Genomic DNA, 18,384 nt, shown 5'->3' on the forward strand with positions numbered 1-18,384 from the left:
CTCCATCTCTGGGCTCCACTGGGTATAGACGTTTTTGAGCCATTTGTCCTCCCTTTTCTTGAATACTGACCTCCATCCCCAAGGGGAGCTAACCAGTGTGCAGTCTTGTGGCATAAACTGGGGTAAAACAAGGCCGGTGCCACCCATGGCCTGAGAATGACCAACAGGTCACACCACTGGGGAGAGGTGGAGTCAGGCCCAACCCCGGTCTCCCGAGTCCACGTTCCACTCCTCCACCTGCTTTCTGAGGGTCTGCATGTTGGCAGCCTGGGTGGTTCCAGCATCACTGTCGAGATCTCAGCTGCTACAGAGAAACTTAAGATTACTGAAATTCAGAATGAAAACATGGTTCACAGACTGGCAACTCTTGGTCATGAGATGCCAGCATTTGGAATTTTGCTGCTGCTATGACAGGCATGCAAAGCCCAAGCTTCCCTGATTCAGTCTGTTCAGTAGCGAACTGTGTGAATCACAGATGTGAACTGGGAAGGAGAAGGCAGCAGGGCCCCTTGGGTCGTGTCAACTTCTAACCCGTCTCCTCTTGTTTCTTCCCACAAATCTCCCTCTCGCCTCACAGTGGGATGCCTTCTCCATCCCTGAACTTCAGAACTTCCTAACAATCCTGGAAAAAGAGGAGCAGGACAAAATCCAACAAGTGCAAAAGAAGTATGACAAGTTTAGGCAGAAACTGGAGGAAGCCTTAAGAGAATCCCAGGGCAAACCTGGGTAACCGGTCCTGCTTCCTCTCCTCCTGGTGCACTCAGATTTATTTGTATTATTAATTATTATTTTGCAACAGACACTTTTTCTCAGGACACCTCTGGCAGGTGCATTCGTGCCTGCCCAGCAGTTCCAGCTGTGGCAAAAGTCTCTTCCATGGACAAGTGTTTGCACGGGGGTTCAGCTGTGCCCGCCCCCAGGCTGTGCCCCACCACAGACTCTGCCAAGGATCAGAACTCATGTGAAACAAACAGCCGACGTCCTCTCTCGATCTGCAAGCCTTTCATCAACCAAATAGTTGCCTCTCTTGTCACCAAACTGGAACCTCACACCAGCTGGCAAAGGAAGGAAGAAAGGTTTTAGAGCTGTGTGTTCTTTCTCTGGCTTTGATTCTTCTTTGAGTTCTCTTATTTGCCACCTACAGTACCTTTATTTATGAGTGAAAAGTTGTAGCACATTCCTTTTGCAGGTCTGAGCTAAGCCCCTGAAAGCAGGATAATGCTTATAAAAGGACTGTTCCCGTGGCCCCAAGGTGCCTGTTGTTCACACTTAAGGGAAGTTTATAAAGCTACTGGCCCCAGATGCTCAGGGTAAGGAGCACCAAAGCTGAGGCTGGCTCAGTGATCTCCAGAGAAGCTGCAACCTGCCCTGGCCCTGGCTCTGGCCCTGGCCCTGGCCCACATTGCACATGGAAACCCAAAGGCATATATCTGCGTATGTGTGGTACTTAGTCACATCTTTGTCAACAAACTGTTTGTTTTTAAGTTACAAATTTGAATTTAATGTTGTCATCATCCTCATGTGTTTCCCCAAAGGGAAGCCAGCCATTGACCATTTAAAAAGTCTCCTACTAAGTATGGAAATCAGACAGTAACAGAAAGCCAAAAAGAGATGCAGAGAAACGTGTCCAAGCTGTCTTCAGCCTTCCCCAGCTACAGAGCAGAGGAGGGCCTGGGCTGCTTGGGTTCCCCATCGGCCTCCAGCACTGCCTCCCTCCTCCCACTGGGACTCTGGGATCTCCAGGTGCTGCCCAAGGAGTTGCCTTGATTACAGAGAGGGGAGCCTCCAATTCGGCCAACTTGGAGTCCTTTCTGTTTTGAAGCATGGGCCAGCCCCAGCACTGCGCTCAGAGAGCCAGTGGGCCTGGCCTCCCCGTCGACCTTAGTGCCTTTTTGTTTTCAGAGAGAAATAGAAGCAGGGCAAGTTTGCCTGAAGCTCTGCTGCTGGCTCCTCCTGCCAGGAAGTGGAAAATGGTGGTGGTGTGGGAGACAAGGCCAGGAGAGTCCGCATTCAGTATGGGTTGAGGGTCACAGACCTCCCTCCCATCTGGGTGCCTGCGTTTTGACTCCAATCAGTGATACCAGACCACACTGACAGGGAGGATCAGATTCCTGACTCTACATTTCACTGGCTTCTTGTTTAGGCTGAATCCTAAAATAAATTAGTCAAACAATTCCAACAAGCAGCCAGGACTGCAGAGACACTCCAATGCAGAGGGAGAAGGACTTGTAATTTTCAAAGCAGGGCTGGTTTTCCAATCCAGCCTCTGAGAAACCATTTCTTTGCTATCCTCTGCCTTCCCAAGTCCCTCTTGGGTTGGTTGAAGCCTAAGCTTGTTCGTGTAGCTTCAGAAGTTCCCTCCCTGACCCAGGCTGAGTCCACACTGCCCCGATCCCAGAAGGAATGCTGACCCCTCGTCATATAAACTGTGCATAGTCTCCAGAGTTGCAAAGGTAACACAAGCTCGCAACTCTAAGATTTTTTTAAACCACAAAAACTATGGTTAGCCATCTCATGCTCAGCCTTATCACTTCCCTCCCTTTAAAAACTCTCTCCCTGCTGTATATTAAAGGGAGCAGGTAGAGAGTCATTTTCCTTCGTCCTGCATGTCTCTAACATTAATAGAAGGCATGGCTCCTGCTGCAACCGCTGTGAATGCTGCTGAGAACCTCCCTCTATGGGGATGGCTATTTTATTTTTGAGAAGGAAAAAAAAAAAGTCACGTATATATACGCATAGAGGCATATAGCTATATATAAAGAGATAAGGGTGTTTATGAAATGAGAAAATTATTGGACAATTCAGATTTTACTAAAGCACAGTTAGACCCAGCCTATGCTGAGGTCTAAACCTCTGAAAAAAGTATAGTATCGAGTACCCCTTCCCTCCCAGAGGTGGGAGTAACTGCTGGTAGTGCCTTCTCTGGTTGTGTTGCTCAGCGTGTAAGTGTTTGTTTCCAGGATATTTTCTTTTTAAATGTCTTTCGTATATGGGTTTTAAAAAAACTAATAAAAGCCTGTTGCAAAAATGACTCATGCTAGAAATGTCTCCCTTGAACTTCACCATCTTACGGCCATTGGGAGTGGGGGAGAGAGGGTGAGAACGGACATGATCACGTGCTTCCTGGTGGAGTCAGATTTTCTTTTGCCAGTGAGCAGAGGAATGAAGGCTATTGTTCAAATAATTTGGAGAAAATTGTCCAAATGCGTAGGTGGGAGGGTGCTGCCTGGGTGACCAGCTGTTCCATGTCTCCGGGGAGCAGGAGAGTCAAGGAGCCTGATTGCAGGCGGAGATGCTGATGTTTGGGAAAGAGGAAAGCCTTCTGGAGCTAAGGGTGATTTGACACCAGGACAGGCTACTGAGCTGAGCCACAATTCTTCTACTTCTGGAATTATTTTAAAATAAGGTCGAAACGAATAGATCTTTAAAAGTTTAAGATCACTTCACCTGGAGGAAGGGGCTAGATGAAATGACCAAAACAGTCCTTTCACTTGAGTTCTCTGACCTTCATCAAAGGAACATCTCAGTAATTATGGAAATAACCACACTAAAGTTATTACAAAGAAATTCTTGCCTGCCTTCCAGTATTGATCATATAGAATGCAATAAATAGGGCCCAAAGAATGAATGAATGTCCAACAAGCATCCTTAAAATTGCCCAAGAATGGGGCACATCTGTAACATTTCTGTTCACCTAGACCTCCAAGAAATGTATCTTTCAATGATTTTGCCAAAGTCTAAAAATGAAGCAGTTTCTGCTTTTCACTGAAACTCATATGGTTACGGCATAGGGTTAATAAATTCAAAGTTGTATGTTTGACATTGATACAGATTATTTGACTTAGCACATAGGAAAAAGAACCTGTTACAGAGTCTGACTCTACTCTGCCTTTGAACATGTCCCTATGCTGTTCACAGGGGGAGAGGGAAGATGACTCAGTGCAAATGTGTCACCGTTACTGGAAAAACACTCAGTGCACAGGTCTGGACAGCACTGGGTCATGGCAGAACTGTGGGTCAAACCACAATCAAGGATAGATGTTCATTTTAGACCCAGCCCTACCACTTACTGGCTTTGTGTCTTCAGCAGAGATCAACAAGGCAGGACATGACCTTTCTTAGCCTCCGCTCCCTCCAAGATCGTGCAAAACAAATCAAGTTTGTGAAAGAACTTTTTACAGTGCTATATTTTACTTGTATTCACATAAGGACCATAGTTCATTACTACTATACAGATCATAATCCCTCAATCAGACTCTGGCAGGCCAAAGGCTTTAACAGGGTCCTGTTTAGGCTCAATTTCTGGAAATCCCTTTCCTAGTTTCATATGCTCATGCCGGTAGAGATAGGATTAGTGAAATTAAGGAGTTTACTTATGAGTATAAAGGCCTATTTATAGGGCCTGATAACAGACGGTAGGAGGCGTCACACATACATTTTTAAACCCATTCCTTTTTTCCTTTTCAAGCCTCAAATGGGCAATTTGTGGATACTGTGGATATTTTTAAGCCTTCTTAATTGGAGAAAAACCGAGGAGAGAAAGAAGTAAACTGAAGTGCAACTGTCTCTTAATGGTAAAACCCAAGAACTCAAGGAATTTAGCCCAGTTCTCCCTCCTATTGTACAAGCAGAGATCTGGTCAGAGAAATGATTCCATAAACTGAGCAGGGACCAGCGCAGTGGTTCTATACCTTTTTGGCCTCAAGTGATCCCTTTGGGAATTTGACAAAAGCATGGTCCCTCTCTCAGGAAAATGATCGTACAAAATCTGTGCACCATTTCAGGGAGTTCATGGGTCCTCTAAAGACCTATTAAAGACCCCTTCCATGACCTCCACGTTAAGAAGTTGGAGCTGAAGAGGGCATGAGTTGGATAAGACTCTTCACTGTAACAAAGCTGTCATCTAGAGTTACATCACAAATTTACCAGTTAATGGCAGTGTCCTAAAGTTGAGGAAGAATCACTGTCCTATAGAAACCCATGTCCTGATATGCCTGTACTGTTTCTGATTTCTATCTAGCCTAAATTCTGCTGCAATTTAGGGTCAATTCTTTCTTCTGTTGCTTTGATAGATGACAAAGAATAGCTGGGTTCTGTTTTCTATGTGACTAACCCTTTGAGATGAGAAGGAACTATTTTGGGGCTAGGAAGTTAATTAGGCAGTAGGATATTTGGTAGGAGTTTAAAAAGCGGAAGGCCCCACCTGCCAGAACTCTGAATGGGTTGGCCTACCTGGAAAGCAGGGAAGGAATGAAATCATTGAAACCACATGGGCAGAAAGGCAGCCACCATGGCCTCTTCTGTCCATTTAGAATACTCCCGACTTCAAAAATTAGTACATTTTAGCTAAGTGGAGGAAACAGAGGGAAGTCATATTTAGATTAGAATAAAAATTTATTTTTGTAAAGAATTATATTTTGTATTTGCAAAAGCTGAAAATGCTTATAAAAATTACCAGCCCAGAGCTTGGATTTCCAACGGATCCACCACGTGAGACAAAAGAGTCTGTCACTTCTTCTTGCCAGGTTTGGGGGCCTTTTCTAGACCTTGGATGTGTTTTCGAGGGAGCTGATACTCTTCTACAATCCAAAAAGCACACACTCCTCAGCGGAGCATGACCTTGCTCCCCAGCCGGCCCTCCACCAGTCCCCGTTGTCTCACAATGCCATTCTACCCAGCTCAAACTCAACTTCGGGACTGATCACTTACGCCTACACCTCAAGGCTGATGTGTATATTTCTGAAATTTTCACACTGAGAGGTACTTTCTGGGTGTATTTCAGTCATTTAAAATTTTTTCACAAGAGAGAATGTGTCTGTTCAGTCTGTGCTCTTCTCTCTTTCTCATAACATTTCTTCTCAGTACCTCCTATGGGGTTCTTCACATAAAGGGGTTCAATTCTAGAAGTTAACATGTCTAGAAGTAACATGCCATAGGCCATGGAATACATTTGCCTAAATGAGCACTTAATATATGCCAGGTCCTGAGGATGAAAAAGGCAAGGCTTCTGGCTCATGCAGCTCAGTCTGGTAGGAGGTTCAGACATTAGAAAAAATGAGCCAAGCTGCAGACATTAACCAGAAATATAAACACAATTGGAAAGTGCTACATTAGCAATGTTTAAAATGCTAATTTAGGGACAGGTCTCCCAGGACCCCTGGGCTGGGCCAGTGAGCCTCTGACGTCAGATGGGCTTAGGTGTGGGAGGGCATCCTAGGCAAGGGGATAGCCCAGGTGGAAGCACATGTGGGTGAACATGCAAGGAGAATCTGAGGAACTGCAAGGAGACCAGGACGGCTGCTGCCTGCAACGTGGGTATAGGAGCTGCGAGAGAGAGCCTGCAGGGAAAGCTAGGGTGAGGCCAGGGTCAGGCTGGGAAGGTCTTGTTTATTGAGCTTAGGAGTTAATTCTGAAGGCATTGAAGAGGCATACAAAGTTTTTTAGAAGGGAGTGATGTGATCATATTTGTTTAAGAAAGCTGACTCAGGCAGAGATGTGAAGGCTGGTTTGAAGCGAGGACAAACTGGAGGCTGGGCTACCCAGAGTTAGTAGAAAGAACTTAGGCTTTAAGCCAGGCGTGGTGGCTTACGCCTATAATCCCAGCACTTTGGGAAGCTGAGGCAGGTGGATCACCTGAGGTCAAGAGTTCAAGACTGGTCTGGCCAACATGGTGAAACCCAGTATCTATTAAAAATACAAAAATTAGCTGGCCGTGGTAGCATGCACCTATAATCCCAGCTACTTGGGAGGCTGAGGCAGGGGCATCACTGGAACCCTGAAGGCAGAGGCTGCAGTGAGTGCAGTGAGCCAAGATTGTGCCACTGCACTCCAGCCTGGGTGACAGAGCGAGATTCCGTCTCAAAAAAAAAAAAAACTTAGACTCTGGAGTCTAAAAAAGTTCCGTGCCCAGCTGTATCACTCAAGAGTCAGATCATCTCAGGGCAAGGCACGGAACCTCTCTGGGCCTCAGTTTCCTCATCTGCAAAACAGGTAACACCTCTGCGGCATCATTATGATTAAGAGAGATGCCTGCAAAAACCCCAACAATGGACCTAGCACAAAAGTTTGGGTGCTCGCCGAATGTTTTATAAAAAGGGACCAACCAGGAAGAAAACTACTCTAATGGTGGAAGAGGAAACACTGAATTTGAAAGGAGCCAAAGGATCTGATTTAAACATTGGTTCCATCTTCTTGCTAGCCGCTAAAATCTAAATGGAGAGAGAAAGAGTGTGTGTGTATGTGTATTCTGCAAGTTGAGTTGGCAGGAAGGTCTTTGCTGAGCTAGACCAATGCCTCCACTCTTCAGAGGGGATGCTCACCAAGCAATAGCCAGCCGAGGTGGTGGACCTGGTTTCCCTGGATTTGCACCTGAAGGCTGTCCTTGGCCCCAGGGGCAGGAGTGACGGTGGTGCTAGCCTGGCATCGCTGCTGAAGGATGGCAGCCACTGAGTATGGGTCCAGACCATAGGCCTCCAAGTTCCGGACCACGGTCACCTGGGGGGACAGTGGGGACAGAGACTGACGGTGGTGACTGCATTCCCTTCCCTCCAGAGGGTCTTCCGGAGCCTCAGCAGCCTCCTCAGCCCCTGTGTTCTGTGATGGTTCACCATTCCTATAACCCTAGTAATTTTTTAATCCAAATAACTTATTTTTGTGCTTCTAAATTGATTCTCTTTACCCCATCCAATATATGTGTTATATATTTAGAGGGAGAGACACTCTGTATCACATAGAATGTCTACCTTTTTTTTAAAGATTTTTTTATTTGGAGAATTTAAAACATAAATGAAAGCAGAATAGTATAAAACCCACATGTACCTATCACCAGTTTCAACGATTATCAACTCATGGCCAACCTTGATTCATCTGTATCCCTGTCTACTCCCCACTCCTCTATTACTTTAAAGCAAAACTCCCCAGACATCAGATCATTTCATCTATAAATATTTCAGTATGTATCTCCAAAAGATAAGACTCATTTAAACATAAAAACAAAACCATCATCACATCTAAAAATAAATTAACAAACAATAGTTCCTTAATATCAAGAATCTAGTCAACAACACATGCATTTTTCTGTTACTCAACTTCACAAATGACAAGTATGTGACTTTGAGATAAAAAAGAAAAATATTAGTGCTTTTAAAATATCACAATTCTCCCCCTTGTTGCTTTAAAACAAATTCTTTCTCATTCATAACTACAGATGGTAAAGTGTATTACTATCAGGGGTGTGTGGGGGATGACTGCTATCAATAAAGACTATAAAAGCTCCAACTAGCCTTATGCTTGTCAATGGGCTCCAGACCCAGGAAATCTTAGAATCAATAAGACGTTAGAGGACATATCTCTTCCAACTGCCCACCTGATGCATGACCCCCCAACTACATCCTCCCCCAACAAGTGCACCTAATCTTTGCTTGAAGACTCTCCAGAAAAAAATTCACTATTTTATGAAGCACCAATTTCAATTTTGGACAATTCTATTTGTCATTATTAACAGAAAATTAGTGTTTAAATAAACTATATATACGAAAATTATTTAGTTTGGTGTCTGGCACATAATTAAACTCAATAAATAGTGACTATTACTAATTATTATAAAGGTTATCATTACTGGTTCTCAATTATTGAGAAACAAGTATTTATATGCCAAGTACATTCTAAGTGCTTCAGCCATGTATACTCCTTCATTTGATCCTCAAAATGCCTTACCAGCGAGGTATTATCCCCATTTTTCACAGAGTAAAACTGAGACAAAAAGAGATGAAGTAACATGCTTAAGGTCAGGCAGTGAGGCAATGGCTGCATTTGAACTCAGTCCTATCCAAAGCCCATGCTCATAACTGTACACTACTACAAAGTTCTTTATTTTGAACTCAACTCTGTTTTCTTGGAATTTCCACCCAATAACCTATTTCTGTCTTTTCAAGGCATATAGAATAAGTGCACTACTTTGCCAGGGGACAGCTCTGCACATATTTGAGGAGAGATGTCATTGGTTCCCTCCAACTTTGTGTTACCAAGCTAAATACACTCAGTTCCTTCAGCGTTTTACAAGTTATTTTCATTGAGCAAGGCCTAAGAGGTGAAAGAATATGTGGGAGCTGAATGCCCATAACATAGTTCTAAGAAAAAAATAAAAAACTTTTGGAACCAGGCTCTAGCAAGTTTCCTAGAACAAAATCCTAGAGTGAGTGGGGTCAGCTTTACCTATTTCATACAGAGCCCAGCCCAGGCACATAAACACAGGTGTTTCATAAAAAATCTTTGATGTGTTTGAGGCCGATCTAAAACCTCCAATCACATTAGGGAGACTAGAACTTGGCAAGAACATTACATCACCATCCTTGAACTTCGTAAATTACCTTTTTATTGGAAGCTCTTTGTGCTAAGGTGATGTCAATTGGACAGATTTTCCCTTTCTTCACAATGGGCTCTTGTCCGGGAAAGGTCACTTGATAGGCAGGCTGTAATTTTTCTAAACACCTGAAACAGAAGTTATGAGTTACAAACTGATAAAGCCAACAGGAACCATTTCCTCATACCCCACTACCAGCAGGCAGTTAGATGTAGGCTGAAATTGAAGGTTCACAACCTTGGTTGCATATTAGAATTATTCAAATCCCTAGGGAGCTGCAGCCAGATCAATGAAATCTGTATCTCTGACCAGGGCTACGTATTTTTTAAAGCTCCCTAAAGTACAGCCAAGGTTGACACCCACTGATTCAAAGATGGGAACATCAGTGACTTGAGCCCCTGGAAATGGTCCACTGACCTGGCCTTTTGAGAATCTGCCCTGTCTGCCTTGTGGAGGCTACTACCTGTCTCAAAAATGTGCCGTACGCAGCTTATTGCCTGCGAGTGCTGCTTCACATTTCTGACATGTTTAATAAACATCTTTTACCACAAGGAGTTTCTACCTTTTATCTAACCAAGTTTTCTCTTGCTATCACATATATCAGGATCAATAAACTTTTTCTATAAAGGGCTAGACAGTATTTTCGGTTTTTTGCCGGTCACCTGGTCTCTTACAACTACTCAGTTCTGCCATTAGAGCACAAAACCAGCGCACAGACAACACATAAATGGATATGGTTGTGTTCCAATAAAACTTTATTTACAGAAACAGGTGGCAGGCTAGATTTGACCCATGGGCTGTAGTTTGCTGACTCCTGATAATAAACTATTTTCAGTTACATGGAAAACAAGGAATATTAAAAATTTTTCCTTTAAAGACTTTAAGACACTTGGCCGGGCGCGGTGGCTCAAGCCTGTAATCCCAGCACTTTGGGAGGCCAAGACGGGCGGATCACGAGGTCAGGAGATCAAGACCATCCTGGCTAACACGGTGAAATCCCATCTCTACTAAATATACAAAAAACTAGCCAGGCGAGGTGGCGGGCGCCTGTAGTCCCAGCTACTTGGGAGGCTGAGGCAGGAGAATGGCGTGAACCCAGGAGGCGGAGCTTGCAGTGAGCTGAGATCCGGCCACTGCACCCCAGCCTGGGCGACAGAGCAAGACTTCGTCTCAAAAAAAAAAAAAAAAAAAAAACTTTAAGACACTTTTCCCCAGCCTTCTTTTGCTTCTGCATCTTATTGAAGTTCTTATTTTTTCTTATTTTTTTTAAATGCCCTCACTTTAACAGAGTAAGTTCTTTTTTTGAGACAGGGTCTCATCTTGTCACCCAGGCTGGGGTTCAGTGATGGGAACATGGCTCAATGCAGCCTCCACTTCCTGGGCCCAAGCAATCCTATTGCCTTCGCCTCCCAAAGCGCTGGGACTACAGGCATGCACCACTAGGCCTCCCTGAAGTTCTTATTTTTAATTAGTGTTCCTTTTTGTTCTTCCTTTCAAGTTCTTCTATGTCATATTGGCTCAAATTGTTCCAAAGATCCCCCAAATCAGAGTTCCTCAAGCCTGTGTTTATGTAGACTGACTTGGTTTGAATTACAGAAAGAAAATCAAAGGCTAAGATAGTGACAGTATTAAAGTTCAGTGTGATCGATATTAAGGGGAGGGGATAGAAAAGTTGAAGAGGGACTGCCAATGCCCGTTACCTGGTCAGAAGACTGTCCCATGGAAGCTTCATGACTGTATGCTGTTCATTTTTCTCTAAGATGCAGTCACATAGGATGGGATCCAATTTCACAAGACTAAAGGCAAAGAAGAGGTAGTGAAGAAATCCTAGACTTGTCCCTTCTGACCTGAAGGCTAACTCAGGATTCATCTCTCATATGGCCTTTATAGACATTCAGGATATGAATCAATTATGGGCCCACAGTCCAAAAGGCAACATACCTTAGGGGTGGGAGGTACACATATGCTTTCCTAGGAAAAGCAGGAAGGTGGAAGGGAAAGTGAGATGGGATAAATTTGAAGATCAGGAGCCTTAGCTACTAAGCATGTGAACAAAGCTTTCTAAGCTTAGCATCACAACTGGCTAGTCAGGAAGAAAGAAAGAAGTGGGGATCTTTAAAATGAAGGTGTTGGCCAGGTGCAGTGGCTCACGCCTGTAATCCCAGCACTTTGGGAGGCTGAGGGAGGATTACCTGAGGTCAGAAGTTCAAGACCAACCTGGCCAACATGGTAAAACCCCGTCTCTACTAAAAATACAAAAATTAGGCTGGGCACGGTGACTCATACCTGTAATCCCAGCACTTTAGGAGGCCTAACGAGTGGATCACTTGAGGTCAGGAGTTCGAGACCAACCTGGCCAACATGGTGAAACCCCATCTCTACTACAAATACAAAAATTAGCCGGGCGTGGTGGCACATCTCTGTAATCCCAGCTACTTGGGAGGCTGAGGCAGAAGAATCGCTTGAACCTGGGAGGCAGAGGTTGCAGTGAGCAAAGATTGTACCATTGCACCCCAGCCTGGGCAACAAGAGCAAAACTCTGTCTCAAAAATAAAAATAAAACATAAAATAAAATGAAGGTATTAGATTAAGCTGGTATGTCTCAACTTTTTATCATGATGATTTTTTTAAAAGTGAAAAAAAAATTTTTTTTGAGATGTGGTTTCACTACGTCACCCAGGCTGCAGTGCAGTGGCATGATCATTGCTCACTGCAGCCGCAACCTCTTAGGCTCAAGCAATCCTCCCACCTCAACCTCCCAAGTGGCTGAGACTACAGGCATGCCCTACCAGGCCTGGCTAATTTTTGTATTTTTTGTAGAGACAGAGTTTCATCATGCTGCTCAGGTGGGTCTCAAATCCCTGGCCTCAAGCGATCCTCCCACCTTGACCTACAAAAATGTTGGGATTACAGACAGGAGCCACAGTGCCTGGCCATTAAAGTAAAAAACAATCAATGGAACTCTCTTCATCTGGTAGTTTACCATCTGTATCCCCTTTTAAGAAAATACTACTATAATGGGTACAAACATACAGTTAGATAGAAGAAATAAGTTAAACCTTTGAGAGCAGAGTAAGGTGAGAGCAGAGTAGTTAACAATGTATTGTGTATGTCAAAATAGCTAGAAGAGAGGACTTAAAATGTTCTCAGCACATAGAAATGGTAAATACTCAAGGTGATGATACTCCAAATACCCTGTCTTGATTATTATACATTCTGTGCATGTAACAAAATACCACATGCACCCCATAAATATGTACAAATACCAATAAAAATAAATACCAAATGCTATGACTTCAGTAAATTCTTTGTAAGCTTACATTTTATTCCTCACAATAGCCAATTAAAGATGATTCATGGGTATTTGTGAGAGAATATTTACCTAGTCTGTAGTCAATGTTGATAGTATACATGGATCTGAACACCCCAGACAATAACTCTGAGTGTCCACAGCCCATGGTTTGGAAACCACTGGTCTTAATTACCTCCAAGATGCTATGGTTTTCTATTCTCCCTCCCCAAATGCGTCTATGTCTGCTAAAGACAAAGACCCAATAAGACAGATCTAGTGCTTCTCATGCACTCACTTTTTGTTGTCTGCATCAACCAGGTCATTTTTCTTGGCGTAGTTAATGATGATCGTTCGGACCTCACTGCCCTCCAGAAAGCTCCCCTTCCTAGGTGAGAAGTGACCCAGGGGTTAGTTCATGCTGTGCCATGAGACAAAATGTAGATGCCCAGACTCACTCCCTGCTGAGCAGGGGACTTTCCTTAGCTTTTGGCCTCTAGTTTCTTCCCTTTTCCTGACTGAAGTGAGCATGACCATGTGAAGAAAATTACAGGCAGAAAAGGTTAAGACCTACTCGTTCATTTAGTCCAGAGGAACTTGCCCAGGGAAGGAGGCTGGAAGCTGGATTTTGGAGAAGGGAACAGGGGCAGAGCAGGTTTTGCCAGTTGCAAAAGAGCACTACTCAGGTTGAGAGGAACTGTAGGCCAGAACACCAAGCAGGCAGAGAAGGGCTGCTCTCCAAAAACTCACTTGTGGCCAGACTCCTGGAAGAGCAGGGTCATGCTGGCTGGGACACAGTAGAGGGGTTTTATATCTGGAGGGTGATAGGGCTGTTCCCTGCTACCCTCCTGGATAGTCTGGGAGGTCGGGGAGGGCTCGGGTATGACGAAAGATGTAATCCTAAAACCCAGCAGAAGGAAAGAAAAAACACATTTTATACTAGCATCTCAGCAATCCCCAGTCCGTGGCCCAGGTGCCCTGGGGCCAGCTGGGCTACAGTGACAGGCCCCCTGCACTCACCTCGGGTGTTTCCAGTCCACAGCCACAATGCTCTCCACCCCTTTGCTCAGCTCCTTCACCTGTATAATCTGCTCCTGCTGCATTTGCTGCAGGAACTTAGAGAGCTAAGGGAGAGAGGGCCAGTGGTAGGGGACTTCATTGATTCCACACACATACTGAGCACCCAGAATGTGCCAGAGTGAGCTAGGCAGGGACTGTGCAGGGATATGAGACAGCCCCTGCCTTCATCAACCAGGAACTGGGAGGCCCCCAACCTGAGGGTCAGGGAGCAAGACGCTGCTAGAGACTAATTAGTGAGGCCGTTCAGAACTCTAATCAGATATAAAGGGATCAAAGGGGAAAGGAGAGTGGGTGCCACCAACTGCTTCAGCCCAGAGAGAGTTTCTTTCTTCCCCCTTATACTTAGAGTCAAAAAGCTTAATTCTAGCCTGAGCCCGGTACACAAGGCTTCCCCAGTGTCCATCTGGCTTATGTCGTATGTGCCCCTACAAAACTCTCTGCATGGGATCTGCAAAGAAGATCCTTGCTTACCTTTTTGTAGCTTGACTTCCTTATGTCCAGTTGTCGTCCTTCGGGGCTGATGGCAGATGGAAAAGGCAAGTTAAGCTAACAAGCAGTCATGCTGGGACCTGCCTGACACTGAGAGGAGGGCCTTTCTCCTCAGCCTTCCTCCCCCACCTTCAGAGAGACACCACTGTGCCAGAACTGTCCGCCCAGGGGTAACATCAGAGAGGGGCACAGACTATGGGACATTCTAAATCAGTGCTGTTCAACAGAACTTTTCACAGACGTGGAATGTTCTCTGTGTTGTCTAACAGGGCAGCCATTAGCCACATGTGGGTAGTAAGCACTGGAAGTGTGACTGTGACCAATGGAACTGAATTTTAAATTTTATTTACTTTAAATTAATTTAAGCTGAAAATAGTGACATGTGGCCAGTGGCTACTGCATTGGATACAACCTTAGATTCCTCCCACACCAGACAACCTTCTGTGGCCTCCAAAGTCGCAACAGCAAACTCACACTGTGGGCAGCCAGGCCTGGAGTGGGGCCCAGCAAGCCGCAGCCTGGGGTCAGGTCTGGCCAACTAATTATCTACTGTCTATGGTCACACTAGTGCTACAACGGCAGCATCAAGTAGTTGCAACAGAGATGGTATGACCTGCAAAACTGAAAATACTCATATTTACTATCTGGCCCTTTACAGAAAAACGTGCTGACCCCTGCACTACAGCAATTAGTTTTGGAGGGGACATTCCCAGTAAAAGCTATAATCTTTTCCTCTCCCCAGAACTTACATCTTCTCTCAAAACATGACATGCAGTAGCAGTGGATTCTTGAGGAGTCCTTCTAGAATCCACCCCAGGATCTTATCTTACAGAGAAGGGGCCCCCTTTACCATGTATCTGCAACCCAAGAAAGTCAGGACAGATTACCAAGTATCTCTCCACACACTCCAGACACCACACTTATACAGGATAGCTTAAAGATGCCCAAGTATAAATGGGAAGATACTATATTAAGAATCACCCTTTAAAAAAATCACAGCCAGATTCTCAAAAAGAAATAAATTCAGGCCGGCAACAGTGGCTCACGCCTGTAATCCCAGCACATTGGGAGGCTGAGGCAGGTGGATCACTTGAGGTTAGGAGTTCAAGACCAGCCTGGGCAACATGGTGATACCCCATCAATACTAAAAATACAAAAATTAGCTGGGTATGGTGGCATGTGCCTGTAATCCCAGCTACTCAGGAAGGCTGAGGCAGGAGACTCTCTTGAACCTGGGAGGCAGGGGTTGCAGTGAGCTCAGATTACGCCACTGCATTCCAGTCTGGGTGACAAGAGTGAAACTGTGTCTCAAAACAAAAAATAAATAAATAAATAAATTCAATCTCAGGGTAAAAATCAATAAGCAAACCTCCTGACATGATAGTATTTACTGAATGCTTATTATATTTCAGGTTATATAATCTTTACAGCAATCCCATGATTATTAGAAATTAGGACCCAGAGAAGCCCAGTAACAAGCTAAAATGCACCTTGCTCGAACATCCTGGAGACCTAGCAGTTGAGCCCAGATGGCTCTATCTTCAAAATCCAGGTTCTATCCACATGCAATACTACCTCTCCTGGTGACTTGTGTTTTGGATGGGGTGGGCCAGGACCGGGTGTTCACACCAATTCTTCTTCCTAATAAAATCCAATGTGGCCCCCCCACATACTTTTCAGAAGTGTGAGGAGGTTGAATGTTCCAGAAGCTTCCTGACAAAGAGGCTGCCCTGGGACACTTCCTGTACAAGACATGCTGCCCGATTTGTGAGGTTGCCCAGAACCCCCACGGCAGAGGCAGTGTTTACAGAATCTCAGGAATTTTAACTTTGCGGTCCTCAATATCCTTTCATTGGCTAAAATTTAAGATTTTGTTTTAACAGCCCAGCAAGCTAAGAATTAAGTTTTTAGAACCCAGGAAGTAATATATTTGTCAGATAAGCCTTCCCCTCCACTCTTTCCACAGCATGTCCCTCAACCAGTCCCTGCTTCGGCCCCATTCTGTCCTACTACCAAGGAGCACACGTGAGATCCCGGCCCCGGCCTCCAGCCCACATCAGTGCCTTCCATACCAGCAGGAGAACATGTGGCTGCCAAGGAAAGTGCTGGTGAGTAAAGGGAGGTCAGCCTTTTTGACTCGGCACTTCAAGGCATGCAAGAAGCATTGCTGTAACAGCTCATCCATTTGCTCTGCAGGGAAAAGACAAGAGCCATATCCTTCCTGAGGGATACAGAACACCTGGTACGAGAAAACGACCCCCAGCTTCATCCTCACTTCGCCCCCTTGGCTCTGAAAGGAACCTATTCCCAGGTACCAAAGCTCCCAGCCTCTCTTGAGCACTGAGCCTTTTAAGAGGGTTGACCCCAGAGAAGGGGTCAAGCCACAAAGTCCCACCAAGCTAGGAGTGTTCACCCAGAGAAGTTGAGCCAGAAGAAACCTTGGAGGGCTTTGTAGCTGAAAACAGGCAAATGCCAGGGCAGATTAGCACCCAGGAAGACATGACTTATGTGGAAAGGACTCAAAAACAAGATGTGAAAGGGCTGCTGCACCACCCTCACAGAAAATCAAGGACCTTCCCCTCCTCCCCTGGGAGCTTAACGGCCATTCTAGTCAGCAGTGGAGTGGAGCTCGTCAGGCTCCTAAATTGAGAGGTGGAGAGATGGGCTCTTCTCCTCCTAGAGTTATACCTTGAAGCGTTTTGCTATCTGTGGAGTCTTGGTTCAGGCCCCCTGTGCTGGTGTCTTCTGGGGCTTCTGAGAGAGACTTCTCTTCACATGCCTGGTGAGCCTCCCCATTCTCCTCTTCCCCCTCCAGGATCATGTGCCTCATGTCTCCCTGCAGGGTGGAGTCCACCTGGACAGATCCCTTCTCTTCACTGAGATCTGCTGAATCCAGGGCCAGTGGAGCAATGGAAGGTGGAGAGGACTTGTTTCCAGATCGCCTGGAAAAATCTCACGTCAGAAACATCAAGCAGCAGCCCCAATACTCTCCAACCCTGGCCATGGAAGAGTCAGCAGTGAGGTCAGAGACAGCAGAGAGCCAATAGGCAGGAGTAGCCAGGAGGGGGCAGAGAGCCTGTGCCCTCATCTCAAGCATACTTTTAATTCTGGGCCCCCAAAAGTTCCATGCCTCAGTTTCCTCATCTCTGAAATGGGGAGAATAAATCTTGTCTCCTCCCTATTCCAAAAGAATAATACTATTAATAGACATCCCAAGACTGAGAAAGATTAAAGAAAAAGGAGTTTAAGATAAACTCCCAAAAATACTCCCTTCATCTGAGTTAATAATAAAACCAATTTGAATTAAATATGAACATTAAGATCGCGAATGCATCTGTAATATCTGTTCGGTGAAACGCAAACCCAGGGTTCAGCATATGTAATAAAACACAAACACCTGGACCTGCAAAATCAGTGGCTTCTGTGTTACATCAAATGCAGTCTAACGTGGAAAGCAGAGATTGCCATGGTTTTGTACCACTAAGCCTTAGGAAGACAGGAAAAAAGGAGATGCCACATAGCAAAGCACACAGAGCAGTAAAAAGCTTTATCTTAGCCAACATTATGCAAATCAAATTAAGTTGTAACTAATAGCTATGGCAAGGCTTCTCAGTATTGTTCACAGTAAAGCCAAAGGGTATGTTTAGGCTATTCTGATCAGCTAAATACCATAAATATTTTTTTCAAGGTGCAGGGAGAGAACCAAAACAGCTGCTGCTAAAATAACTTAGACAACCTGACTTTGACTGCTGTTGCCCGGACTGATAGTTAAACAACAGGTGCTAGGAGAACATCAGTCATCAGCCCTCAAATATCTAAAAACAGGCTAAAATGAGGTTGTGCCTCCAGCAAAGGAGGGCTCGGACAGTACTTGTAAAATTAATAACTCTGGCCGGGAGTGGTGGCTCACGCCTGTCATCTCGGCACTTTGGGAGGCCTAGATGGGCGGATCACGTGAGGTTTGGAGTTCGAGACTAGCCTGGCCAACATGGTGAAACCCTGTCTCTGCTAAAACCAAAAAAATTAGCTGGCTGTTTTGGGCACATGCCTGTAATCCCAGCTACTCAGGAGGCTGAGGTAGAAGAATCACTTGAACCGAGAGGCAGAGGTTGCAGTGAGCTGAGATTGTGCCATTGCACTCCAGCCTGGGCAACAAGAGCAAAAC

General features: G+C 45.0%; 2 protein-coding genes across 4 annotated transcripts in view; one reads left to right on the top strand and one right to left on the bottom strand.

Annotated features, from left to right (window-relative positions):
• The window catches only part of RASSF5 (Ras association (RalGDS/AF-6) domain family member 5), a 77,621-nt gene extending 74,590 nt beyond the window's left edge, over window positions 1–3,031 (top strand). For all 3 annotated transcript variants that reach the window (XM_011937422.1, XM_011937426.1, XM_011937434.1), the window contains one exon: window positions 578–3,031. In XM_011937422.1, coding sequence (XP_011792812.1) covers window positions 578–730 — 153 coding nt within the window. In that variant the 3' untranslated portion in view covers window positions 731–3,031. The remainder of the gene's footprint in view (window positions 1–577) is intronic.
• A 2,344-nt stretch (window positions 3,032–5,375) lies between these two features.
• The window catches only part of EIF2D (eukaryotic translation initiation factor 2D), a 26,797-nt gene continuing 13,788 nt past the window's right edge, over window positions 5,376–18,384 (bottom strand). Inside the window, exons 5-14 of the mRNA XM_011937444.1 lie at window positions 16,908–17,161; window positions 16,292–16,409; window positions 14,202–14,247; window positions 13,671–13,774; window positions 13,401–13,550; window positions 12,949–13,038; window positions 11,062–11,157; window positions 9,369–9,489; window positions 7,320–7,494; window positions 5,376–5,579 (exon numbers count right to left, since the gene is read on the bottom strand). Coding sequence (XP_011792834.1) covers window positions 5,509–5,579; window positions 7,320–7,494; window positions 9,369–9,489; window positions 11,062–11,157; window positions 12,949–13,038; window positions 13,401–13,550; window positions 13,671–13,774; window positions 14,202–14,247; window positions 16,292–16,409; window positions 16,908–17,161 — 1,225 coding nt within the window. The 3' untranslated portion in view covers window positions 5,376–5,508. The remainder of the gene's footprint in view (window positions 5,580–7,319; window positions 7,495–9,368; window positions 9,490–11,061; window positions 11,158–12,948; window positions 13,039–13,400; window positions 13,551–13,670; window positions 13,775–14,201; window positions 14,248–16,291; window positions 16,410–16,907; window positions 17,162–18,384) is intronic.

This window comes from Colobus angolensis, unplaced genomic scaffold (genome assembly GCF_000951035.1).
Source record: "Colobus angolensis palliatus isolate OR3802 unplaced genomic scaffold, Cang.pa_1.0 Scaffold100, whole genome shotgun sequence".
NCBI classification, from domain to species: Eukaryota; Metazoa; Chordata; class Mammalia; order Primates; family Cercopithecidae; genus Colobus; species Colobus angolensis.